Raw genomic sequence first — 11,901 nt, 5'->3', positions numbered from 1 at the left:
TTTCTATAATCACAAAAAGCCACATTAGCACAAATTCCCGTGGTTCCCCAATCAACGGTTCCGATCTCATCCCAACCTAAACCAACGGCGGGGATCCCTCACCTCGTCTAGCTTCTTGCACACAGCTCGATGTCTCTTGCTTTCGCCCCCCCTCGTGATAGCGACGCGAGCAATGCCTTCCGCCAACGTGGCACTGGACCCCACTTCAGTAATGTGTCTCTCCGAAAGGCGGGAACCCAGTTTTGTCCACAGAGGAATGGTCAGGCAGAGACACAGAGACAGTCAGACAGAGAGAGAGAGAGAGGTACCCAATTCTCATTGGGTTTTGTTTGTGTTTCGAGTTTTCAAGGACAGCGATGGTAGAACATGTTGTGAGGATAACAAGTCGCTGGGTTAGGTTTACTTACTGAAAATCTGTCTGACTTTGAATCTGCGAGTCTTTGAGCTTTTGCTAATCCTAACAAGAAAAAAAAGATATAATAATAAAAAATTTATTTCCGGGTCTTGCATTTTTGAGGAGGTTGCAAATTTTTTAACAGGGAAAATAATAATTTCTGGGTGTCTTTACTTGGGGCTATTAAAGTAACCACACCTCTTATTTGATGGTGAAGAGTGGAATTTTAGAGGTAAAAGATTCACATTCAAGCTCGGATAAGTAAAAGAATTTTTTCGGGTGAGTGAGAAAAAGATGGGAATCGATGACGAAATGATTCTTTGCGTCTTTCTTCTGAGATTTTTCATTCAAAATTCGTTCTTTCTTTTAATCTGATATGCGCGCCAGTCTCAAGCACATCGAAGCTTCTCTGATGGGTTGAAGCCCTTTGAGGGCTCAACTTGAAGGTAGGATTTTTCTCTGTTTTTCATGCATCTTAATTAGAGGAGGGACCTAAAAATATATTTTGTGAGCGTTTGAGGTTTTCTCATTTTCATTCTCAGGCTCCCGGGATGCTGAAAAGCCATTAGCTAATTTTGCACCTTGAACATATACATTTCAAGGCATATAGCTTAAAGCTCCCTCTTTCTCTCTCTCCTCTCTCCCTGGGTTCTGAGATTTGTGGCTTAGCGCACAAAAGAATGGAGAAAAGAAGAAGATACAGATACACCCTCTACGTTTGCAACAACAAACTCGTTACTCTTCTTTTGCTGTTGGTTTCATTCTGCTTTCACTACACCACTGGGTACTGCCAAGAGAGAACCACAAAGCACATCTCCTCCGAGCCTTCGCCGCCCAAATACCAAAACGGACTCAGAAGAATTCTTGTCAGCGTTACACTAGGAGCAGTAACCGGTTTGGTTGGTGCTTTCGTCTTCGCTCTCATAGTCCGCAGCTTCGTCCGGTACCTCAACCGAACCCCACTTCTCAAAGGCCCCGTCATATTCTCTCCCAAAATCGACCCCAAGACGCTCCAAGCTGCTCTCGCCAATGAGAACCACTTGCTGGGGTCAAGCCCCAACGGTAAATACTACCGGACCGTGCTCGACAACGGGCTTATAATCGCCGTCAAGAGGCTCGAACCGTTTGAGGGCGGTTCACCGGAGAGGTCGGTGAAGAGAAAGATACAGCAGGAGCTGGAAATGCTTGCCGGTTTGAGACACAGAAATTTGATGAGCCTAAGGGCTTATGTTCGCGGGGCTGGCGGTGGATTCTCTTTGGTCTATGATTATGTCCCGGGCGGGAGTCTTGAGGATGCTATGCATAGAGTTAGAGATAATCAGTTGCAGCTTGGATGGGAGGTGCGCCTTAGGATTGCGGTTGGGGTTGTGAAGGGGCTTCAGTATCTTCATTTTGAGTGTGATCCTCAGGTTCTTCACTATAACTTGAAATCTACCAATGTGATGTTGGACGCCGAGTTTCAACCCAGGTTGGGAGATTGTGGGTTGGCTAAGCTCATACCCCACTTGGATAGAGCAACATCTGGCTACAATGCCCCAGAGTCTGTCCGAGATTGCAGGTAATAACATTAATTTTAATGATTTAAAAGATTTGTAGAAATTTCTCTGCAATTCTCCATGTTGTAGTAGTGATGAGCAATTAATTCAACAAGTAGTCCTTTCTCTGTTAATTTGATTGCTACAAGAAAAAAGATCATCTTGTTTCTTTAAACATTCTAGACCTCAAATGGGTGTTTTTTCTGCTGTTGAAATTACCAAGTTAGATTCTAGTAGCTACGGTGAAGTTGAATTTTCCCCCCCAATGTTTGTAAATAATTGTTGTTGAGAGGACCTCTAGTTATCCATAAGTATTTTGGTTGCAACTGACCATTAGATTTCCATTTGAAACAGGTATACTGATAAGAGCGATGTTTTCAGTTTTGGGATGATATTGGGTGTTCTGTTAACTGGTAGAGACCCTACTGATCCATTATTTAGAGAACCGGTTGGCAGGGGGAGTTTGGGACAGTGGCTCCGGCATTTGCAGCAAGCAGGGGAGGCACGAGAAGCACTAGACAGGAGTATTCTTGGGGAAGAAGGGGAGGAGGATGAGATGCTGATGGCAGTGAGAATAGCTGTTGTTTGCCTATCTGATTGTCCTGCAGACAGGCCTTCCAGTGATGAGCTTGTTCACATGCTAACCCAACTGCACAGTTTTTGAAGGAAATTGTAAGTATAAACCATTGAATCTTCAGTTTCTGTAGAATTTGGAAATTGGAATTATTGGAATTTTGCTTTTAGGGATCTAGTTTGCAATACATGTGGAGTAATCTCTCTTACAAACTGCAAATTTGTCATGGTGTTGTGGTTGTGATTGCTGCATTTTGTATTGTTTTGCTTCTTTCTTGCCTCTTTTCCATATCTGTATGATCATACGGAGCTCTGTACATAACTGATATATTTTTAGTGAGGAAGCTGGTATTCAAGAGGTGACTGTTTGATCAGATAATGATGCGGGGACATTTGCATTATTATGCTTTTACATTCTAATGATGGTGGGGTTTGGGTGGCTGTCTTTATTGGACATCACTTTTTGGGAATCACGAGTCCTTTTTAACTTAAAATTAGGCAATTCTCTTTATTTTTGCCTTTTGCTTTATGACCAACTTACCATATGGAATCTGCTTATGCCTTGTAGGCTGCGTTCAGACCTCTAAAATATCATGTTGTGTCATCCAACTGAAACTCCTCTCCACTTTATCTATAACATACTAGGAGTTTGTTTGGAATTGTGTTTTAGAAATAGAGTTTTTAAGTCAAAAAATGTTTTTGGGCAAAAACTTCATTTTTAAGCTTTTACCAAAAGTACGTTTTGGTTATTTTTAGGCTTTTTGGATCCTTAAAAGTGCTTTTAATTTTTTTACCAAACAAATATTTTTTTCTTCAAACGAGCTTTTTGAGTATTAAAGGCACTTTTAAGACTTTCAAATGCAATTCCAAACAGACTCTAGGTGATTTGTTAGAATGTATTTTTTTGATGGCTCTTGAAAACAAAATTGTCTCTTTTGTGTTACGTTACACTAGAATAACTTCACTTACTTCCCATTAGCAATTGGATTGAGTACAATATTCTGTTGCATCTTTGTGACACCTTTCTGGTTTTGGTGCAACATTACTAGCTTTTATGTTCAACAGAGAACAACATTTAGTTGTTCCAACATGGGTGTCAGTAACTTCTGAACTGGTGCTTTTTTAGCTGGATAGCCTGGATTGAGATCCAGTGCATTACATTTTATTTGACCAAATGGACGGTCCAAATTGTGATAGTAAATTAAAAAGAAAAACAAAAGGAGGGTTGGAGTTGGGGTTGCCAAACCACCCCATTGGTGGCCACTCCTATTTGCTAGTTTGGGGTGACCGAATCACTCTTTTGGTCAAGGGGTGGTTTGGCCTCCCATAGAGGCCGGTTTTGGGTGCCAAACCACTTCTGCAGCCATGAATGGCCCAAATAAAGTGTATTGCATTTGGGTATTGCACAGCTAAAGCTATGATCTAATAGTGCCCAGAACTAACACAAGTTTCAAAGGGGAAATGTGAGGAATGGCTTAAGCTAATGCACTAGCTTTTGATGGTGATTTCAAATGACCAGATCAATATGAGTCCTAACAGCCGTTCTTAAAGCGTTCATCTTGCCTTCAAATTTTTGTTTTAAAGCTTTTTTGGGTGTTAAGTTTGTGTTTATGCAAGTGGTAAAAGAAACAATACAAATAATTTAGTTTGTCTTGCCTAAAGCGTGTGACAAAATGTATCCTCATGCGGTGTAGATGCCTACGGAGCATGAAAAGTCTGAGAAAAGGCATGTGGTGGGGATGCTGACTGACTGCTAAGGGTACTCAGAGAGGTCATGCACCTGGGGCCAAAAAGTGTTGCATGCTCCTAAAGATTTTATTTAAAAAAGCGTGGGGAGCAAAATCAACTGTTAGTTATCCCCTTACAGCTGTCAATGTGATTGCTCACCTCTCCACAAATGCCACGCATAGGCCTCGCACTCGTAATTTTCTGGTTGAGCATGCAGATGCAGTGAAAAACTTTGACCCTTTTTTTAAAAAAAATAAAAAATTATTGTCTCTCAATAATTCTATTGAGACACACACACACAAAAAATATCATTGTTCAATTAAAGGAATCTAATCTAATCTAATATATAAAAGCACAAACCAAGATATACAAATATAAGCAAAACTATTAAACATAGCAAAACAATTAAGCAACGCAACTAAAGGGCGGGTGCATTACAATTAAAGCAAAACAATTAAGAAAATTATAGGTGTAGTAATATATTCTTAACAATAGGTAAAGATAGGTGCGAAGAATTTCAACTTTTAGGTTTTACATATTTGAAACTGCCATCAAGTCTTGGGCTTATGATGCAGCAATTTCACCTGCGAAAGCCACCAGAAATATTAAGCTTTTTTTCCTTTACAATGCCAAAGGGAAAAGCTTAAAAACATTGCAGAATAAGATGTAAATATCACAAAGTTAAGTGTCTCTACTGAATAAGAAGTTACAATGCCGACAGAAAAACTGAAAAAAATAAAAAAAAATTAAAAAAAAATGACAGCAACACAGTACAGTTCATTCAGCAGAGAGTACTCTGAAAAAACTACCTAGATATATATGCAATTACAGTTCACTGTCTTGGGTGATCTCCTCCAAAAACAGATACTGCAGAGCGATGGAGTAGTTTGCAGTTCTCGTCCTCACTGAGCTGCCACTCCCCGAGCTGCTGTTGCTTTTCATCAGAAAAAACGATCCTGAGCCATCACCTGCATGCAGCACAAAAATCCCAATACAACCTCGTGCGTAAAAGCATACAAGATGGATCAATAAACAACCCAAGAGTAAGAGTGCCTTTTAACGACCAAGCCAACCTCTAATTGTGAAAATGGCTGGTACCCATCTCTTGTAGATGAAGAGCAGCCTCGGGGAGTCTCCGTGGTGTGTGTCTGACAGCAGAAGCTTGCAAGGCCCCGTCTTACTACCACCATATATACAACTTCTCACAGAGGAATAATTAAGCAACACAAGTTAACATTAATAATGGTCAAATTGTTCACTCACTTTGCATGATTAACTGCGTTGTGACACAAAGCTAGAGTCCGAACCATTGCCAAGTCTCTTCCGCGAGGATTGTTATATTTCTCTTGGCAGCTCCTTTGAGAATTTACAGGCAATATCGGCTAATAAGGAGATTTAGATAAAACCTAAGGATTTTAATCCAATCATATTATACCAATCGGTCATTTTGGTGATTAAAAGCGATGTGGACTTAATCACTCACAAATGTACTAGTTTAACACATACAAAATCTCCCTATGCACTTTCTTACATGATAAACAAAATACGTACCTTTCCACAAACAAGTCTCCAAAATCATCGACAACAACCGCTGCAGGAAATGTATCATGCAGGTGGAATGCAGCAAAGTAATTTTTAATTCCTTCTTCATCGTCCACATATCTTTGAGAACATTTAAAATTCTAAACAGAATTAAAAACTGCTATATAGTAAGGTTTTTTCCTTCAAAAGGTTTGATTGCTTACTTCATTTGTATACGCTGAAAGGTATCCGAGGACGGGTCAATGCCCTGAAAATGAAATATTTATTAACAGAATTGAAAGCGTGAGAGAAGAAGAATACACAGTAATTTGTACCTTGTTTGTAATTGTGTGAGAGAAGACAGAACTAAGAAGCACCTGAGAGAGATAGGGGGGTTTGCTTTCTAACTTGCGCCGGTTGCATATGAACACCACGTGGCGGTTGCATTGTGACGCGGAGTTGAATGCGAACTGGAATAGCAACGAGGTCTTTCCGCTGCAAATCCACGCATAAGTCAGAGAGAATTCAAAGACAAATCATTCAGAGAGATGGATAGATGATAGGACTTACCAGGAAGGAGGCCCGGAGAGAAGCGCAATTGGATCGGATTGGTTGTCGTTGAGGCGGTCCGCCTGCCTCACGGAGAAGAACCTCTCTACCATATTCGTCTAAACACGCTCAACCCTGTCACTGCCAATAATCTTTTTCTTTCTTTTGTGGCTTGTGCTTGTGTTTCTGTTCGCGCGCGCGTGGCCCAAATTATTGAAACTCGAGTCTCTGAGCCCACCTTGAGCCTAACAAATAATGAGCTTCTAAGCCACAGTTTTTGGGGCCAGCAAAGTGGGGAAACCCAGGTGGATTCAGTTCAAAGCTGGCCCCTTCTGTTTTCATGGAGCCCATGATAATTTGGTTTGTGAGCTTAGAGGTCGCAATCGCTGCCAACCGTAAGTAAACAACTCATGCCCCTCAGAGCATTCACATCCGCGTTCGGTTATTTTGTAGAGCCATGTAGCTAAGAACATACCCCAGCCGGGCTCAACAAAATATTCAACTATTTTTTGAGGAGTTACAGTATTAAGCAAATTTGCTGAGTAATGTATATAATATATCATAGAAAAATCGTCCACTATCTCTCGTCTAATTAAATAATTATTTTACCTTCTCTCAAGAGTAGTACAAATTGACGATTAGGGCGAGCCGAATGTGTGTGCTTTAAAAAAGTAGGTAGCTAAAATAGATAAATATAGTCTTTTGACAAAAATATAGCAAAATATTTACTGAGCAGAATGTGAATACTCTCACTAATTTGGTTTAAACGAATAATGCCACGTATTGCACCTTATTTTACTGAGTTGATATGTCTGTATATCATTGCTCATCAATATTTGTTAAGTCATTCAATATATATATATTTGTTAAGAAAATAAAAAAAATATTCTTACCCTTCTTGAAGTGTAAGCATTTTTTACAATCATATCCTTCAAATTTTAAAAATTATAATGTTAGTATCCCAATAATTTTCTCTTTTCAATTTCAGGGTTTAAAGATGTCAAAATCTCCAAAATCGTTTTAAAATAAATTTTAAAAAATAGAACACAAGTAGTGGGTCATGTGACCCACGACCAAGGCCAGGAACTAAGGTCCGTTGTGGGTCAACATGCCCATAGCCATAAAGCTTTTTAAAAAAAAAATAAAAAATAAAAAAAAATAATAATAATAATGATAATGAAAATTTAGTATTTTTATTAGTTTTATAGGAGTATAAGGAAGATTTTACCTATTTACTATATGATTTAACCCTAAACCTCGATAGTAAGGATGTAATTAAAAAAAGAGCAAAACATGAGATACTGACATTATAAATTTTTAAATTTTTAGAGTATGATTGCAAAAACGCCTCTATGCCTCACTTATCCTAGGATTGCTTAACAGCATAAATCTTTTTCAAGTGAGATAAATAAGATAGGAGTGAGATATGAATGTAATATCACGACTCATCTAATTTTTGAGTACTTATGCCTCACTTTTATTTCATTTTGCTGATGTGATATTATCAATCAGCTTTTAATTTTTTTTTTTTTTTTAACAATAACTTATCCAAAGACTGCTTGATAGCATTGCATTAATAAAAGTGTAATAAAAGTATTGTGTATGAAATTTCTCTAAATTTATTCTTTTGGTTGCTAGTCTAACATGTTTACTCTAAATTTATTATTTTGGTTGCTAGTCTAACATGTTTAGCTTCAGCTATTTATGAAGGAGCCAAGGACTCATTGATTGGCTGGTGGATGACAAAATTCACAATAGACCAAGTTCATTATCTCACGCTTGGATTATAATTTAATTCTCATGGACAAATATAGTTTTTCAAAATGTTTTCAATTCATCACTTGTTGTGTTTGATGTTTTTATAGTTGTCCTTAATTTTAGTGATATATTATGTTGCTGTTGCTGTGAAATTTTAATTGGTTGTTATAATTAGAAAGCACCTATTCACTGTTTGTTTTTTTTGTTTTTTGTTTTTTTTTTTTGACATGTCCACACAAAAAGGGAGAAGGAGATTCGAATTAGTGACCTCCACTTCATTAAGTATGGTCCCAGTCGATTGAGCTACCTCTTGGGAACACCTCCTTCTAACTGTTATTTGAGGTTATTGAGCAATTTTTAGCACGACTACTCCTAACTTAATTTGATTTTACGTTTTTTTTTTTTTCTTCTTCTTTTTAATATACATATATAGATCATTTAAAATGAAGGGACTAAATTAAAGTAATTGCAGGCATGATAAGATGGCATCTTAAATGAATTGGTGCTCGCAGTCCTTCCTTGCCACAAAAGTAGTTCCTATATGTTGTGATAATAATAGTATGCATAAAGAAGGCAGACAAGGAGAAGACATGATAAATAAGATGGCATGAGCGTACCATACTAACATATCAAAGCTTATCTTTCTATGGGGAAGAAGCTGATGCGCAGATCCATCACATCATGTGCCTTTCTTCTTATGAAATTTACTTGTTCAAATATGTTTTGAATAGTCCACCGCTTGATTGTGCAGGTAATTTTTTAAAGATTTTTTCACACTAGTAATTCAGACAATAAATTACTGAAAATCTCAATCCATCAACTATCTAGTGTCTTATTCTTGTTGCAATTCAATTTAATTAGGTATACGGAGTTTTTTGTTGTTGTTATTTATACCAAAAATAACTATATTTTAATTGAAGTTTCTTAATAATTTACTAGAGATTTGAGATTGAATCTGGCTTTCATTCTAACTAACAAAATTATGGGATAAGAAAAATAAAGGCAAAAAGGAAAATAACGCTTGGAAACGGATCCATGTACAATACAGTACAAAAAAACAAAAAGAGTACAAAGTAAAAATAAAGGCAAAAAGTAAAAGAACGAGTAAACAGTTTCGGCTTGGTAAACGGATCCATTTACAATGAATCCACTGCATGGTCCGTACCTAGACAGTTATGAGACTCTTTTTTTTTTTTTTGCTTTTTAAGGTAGCATTTGAGACTTTGAGTGCAGTGATCATCTCCCTTTGATTGAAAAGAGAGCAAGAACAAGAGTAATGTTTATATATATATATATATATATATATATATATATATATATCTTTTGACAGTTTTAGTTAACTTTTTGATAGGTCACTGGTAAAAAAAAAATCAAAGGATTAATTATGATTTCAACGTCAATATTATAATATAATTGTGAGATAAAAATGTTATATCTAATATTATACTATTTAATAGATTGTTATATGACTACCATACAACTTAGATGATGTAACAATGAAAATTAGCCTTTGAATAACTAAGACTTGTAAAAAAAGAAAAATCAATAGCTATTTTTACTGTCACGATATCTCAATTATATGACAAGTATATAACAATATACTAAATAGCATTTCTCATGCTCTAATGGTCTCCCTTAATTACTAGGATTAAAATCATTTTGACAAAACCTTTGGCTTAGATGAGGATCTCCACATTGAAAATTCAAGTAATTTAAGAGAAAAATATTGCAGGGCCTACATGTTCTAGATAAGTGGGCTCCGCACCCTAGGTGTTATGGCCCTTATGGGGCAATGCATGTAGGTGTTGCAGTTTCCTTCTCTTAAGCTGCTAGAGCTTTAATGACGTGGACTTCCGTTAAGTCAACTAACGGTTAATGAACGGAATGACTAATTTAGTCTTTATCAAAATTACAGGTATCTCTTATAATAAAATTCAAACCCTAAGAAAAAATAAAAATAAAGAAATGAAACCCTAAAGAGATATTAGGTATTTAACCAGTAAAAATTCGAACAAACTAATTTGAAAGAAATATAGCAATTTTTGTTTGTTGGTGTCATTTACTTTTCTTTGGGAATGGAATCCACTCCCCAAAATATAGAAAATGCCATGCCCGTTCGGTGCCTTAGAATGGACAAACAGAGATGAAAACTAATTGACAAGTGGGATTATGCTCATAATCATGGTCGAGAATAAAGCTATAAAAGAGATAAAAAAAAGGTCGTAACTGAAACCGATTTTCTTGTAGCGCTTTTTACAAAACTGTGCGCCCAAGCAGTGGCGAAAGTAGGATTTTCCCAAATCTAGATTTTCCCAAATCTAGGATTTTCCCATTGGGTGATGATGACGGATCACTAACGCTACAAGACGAACCCAACGGACCCGATCCTTTAACTTACTCAATGAACCATCTTGCGTACGTTGCGTGAATATATATATACATTAATACATGGCTCACAGCTCACTGACGCTTGCTCATCGTCTAGTCACTAGTCAGCACCAGAATTTGGTCATATTTAGCGTGATAATGCTTCGTCAACACAATTATTGGTAACCATTCAAGGTTCAAACCTTCGAAGCTTCGTTTCATATGCTTTTTGTAAAGTGTGAGCAGTGTTTACATACATATAGTATCATTTTTTTAACAATCCCTACAAAACTAAACTATCATTTTCACAATATTCTAGGAGGAAAATTCAACTTCAAATTGCATATATATGAGAATTATATGTTTCATATTAGTTTAATAAATAAATAAATAAAAACTTTGTCCACTTATCAGCAAGTTTTAAGTGGAATATTTTACGCACTCCCATAATTGATAATGAAAATCGTTGCTAAAATTAAAATTGTTGAAATGTTAATCCATAATATCTTGCAAAAAAAATTACATTACTGGTGATTCATAAATAATCGCCTTAACAGCCTTGACACAGAAGGCGATCATGCTATTAGATCATATTTTCCTTTATAAGAAAAAAAAAATCGAAGATCTTTCTAAAATGAAAATTATACACTCACATGACTACTAATGCTATATACATGGTAAATCGACATATTTTAGAAGTCACTCTTGTGTCCCTCAAAGAATGATGTAACTATTAAAATCACTATTTGATCAAAATCTAATAATGATCAATCACAAGATCAATGGAGATTTTAATAGTTATATTATTCTTAGAGAGACTCAAGAGGAACACAAAAGAAACTTTTAGTATTACTCTGGTAAATCATGCCCGGTAAAGAAAATTATATTTTATTGGTATAAATACTACCATATTAGGCAAAAAGTCTCTTCTGTTAAAAAAAATACACACCAGTAGGCTATAGTGTAATAAAAAGACAATTTTAGACCTATAAAAGTTCTAAGTGGCAAGAGCTCATTAGTCCATAAGTGGGTAGGGCCATAGCAACTATGGATGGAGCCTATGACCTCTTACCACCTAAAACTTTTATGAATAAAAAATAATATTTTTATTATACTATAACATTTCTCATTTCTTATAATCTCTTTGTTTAGTTTTTCTCTCTCAAAAGGGACTCTATTTTTTATTTTTTATTTATTTTTTAATCTTTTCTCTTAATCAAAAGGGACTCTATTAACTTAAGCGTAAGATGTTTTCCACCGGCCCTCCAAGGTGATGTCACCTCAATAACTCTTCCTTTATCTTAGGGTGACTTGTCGTCGGTCTGAAAATGAAAAAAACTGCATCAACAATTCTCACAAATATCAACCATGAAAATAAAGTAGATTTAAAAATTATTATTGACTTAGTGATCAATTATTATTGGGAAAACTGCTATGCGGTCCATTTCCAAAAGCTAAGTATTACAGCAACAAATA

General features: G+C 36.3%; 2 protein-coding genes across 7 annotated transcripts; one reads left to right on the top strand and one right to left on the bottom strand.

Moving 5' to 3' along the window:
* The first annotated feature begins 284 nt into the window (after positions 1-284).
* Positions 285-4,435, top strand: LOC132179452 (inactive leucine-rich repeat receptor-like protein kinase CORYNE). Of its 2 annotated transcripts, XM_059592183.1 has the most exons (4): positions 285-840; positions 937-1,952; positions 2,284-2,601; positions 4,197-4,435. In XM_059592183.1, exons 2-3 carry the CDS (start codon positions 1,075-1,077, stop codon positions 2,591-2,593), a joined length of 1,188 nt encoding a protein of 395 aa, XP_059448166.1. In that variant the 5' UTR covers positions 285-840; positions 937-1,074; the 3' UTR covers positions 2,594-2,601; positions 4,197-4,435. The 2 variants fall into 2 exon arrangements, with proteins under 2 accessions (XP_059448166.1, XP_059448165.1); XM_059592182.1 differs by lacking the exon at positions 4,197-4,435 and having other exon boundaries at positions 2,284-2,672.
* A 200-nt stretch (positions 4,436-4,635) lies between these two features.
* Positions 4,636-6,455, bottom strand: LOC132179244 (uncharacterized). Of its 5 annotated transcripts, none has more exons than XM_059591916.1 (8): positions 6,322-6,455; positions 6,087-6,246; positions 5,976-6,019; positions 5,782-5,892; positions 5,494-5,586; positions 5,304-5,410; positions 5,040-5,198; positions 4,636-4,814 (listed from the first exon to the last, which is right to left on the bottom strand). In XM_059591916.1, exons 1-7 carry the CDS (start codon positions 6,411-6,413, stop codon positions 5,056-5,058), a joined length of 750 nt encoding a protein of 249 aa, XP_059447899.1. In that variant the 5' UTR covers positions 6,414-6,455; the 3' UTR covers positions 4,636-4,814; positions 5,040-5,055. The 5 variants fall into 5 exon arrangements, with proteins under 5 accessions (XP_059447899.1, XP_059447900.1, XP_059447901.1 ...); XM_059591917.1 differs by having other exon boundaries at positions 6,129-6,246; XM_059591918.1 differs by lacking the exon at positions 5,782-5,892.
* Between the last annotated feature and the right edge of the window lie 5,446 nt (positions 6,456-11,901).

The sequence above is a fragment of the Corylus avellana genome, chromosome ca4 (assembly GCF_901000735.1).
Source record: "Corylus avellana chromosome ca4, CavTom2PMs-1.0".
NCBI lineage: Eukaryota > Viridiplantae > Streptophyta > Magnoliopsida > Fagales > Betulaceae > Corylus > Corylus avellana.
Note: the sequence above shows the minus strand (reverse complement) of the source record. Positions and strands in the feature narration are given on the sequence as shown.

Coding starts and splice junctions, on each gene's coding strand:
- LOC132179452 (XM_059592183.1), top strand. CDS start 1,075: ATGGAGAAAAGAAGAAGATACAGATACACCCTCTACGTTTGCAACAAC. Junction 1,953..2,283: donor GAGTCTGTCCGAGATTGCAG/GTAATAACATTA, acceptor CATTTGAAACAG/GTATACTGATAAGAGCGATG.
- LOC132179244 (XM_059591916.1), bottom strand. CDS start 6,413: ATGGTAGAGAGGTTCTTCTCCGTGAGGCAGGCGGACCGCCTCAACGAC. Junction 6,020..6,086: donor CTCACACAATTACAAACAAG/GTACAAATTACT, acceptor TTTCATTTTCAG/GGCATTGACCCGTCCTCGGA. Junction 5,411..5,493: donor AACGCAGTTAATCATGCAAA/GTGAGTGAACAA, acceptor ATATGGTGGTAG/TAAGACGGGGCCTTGCAAGC.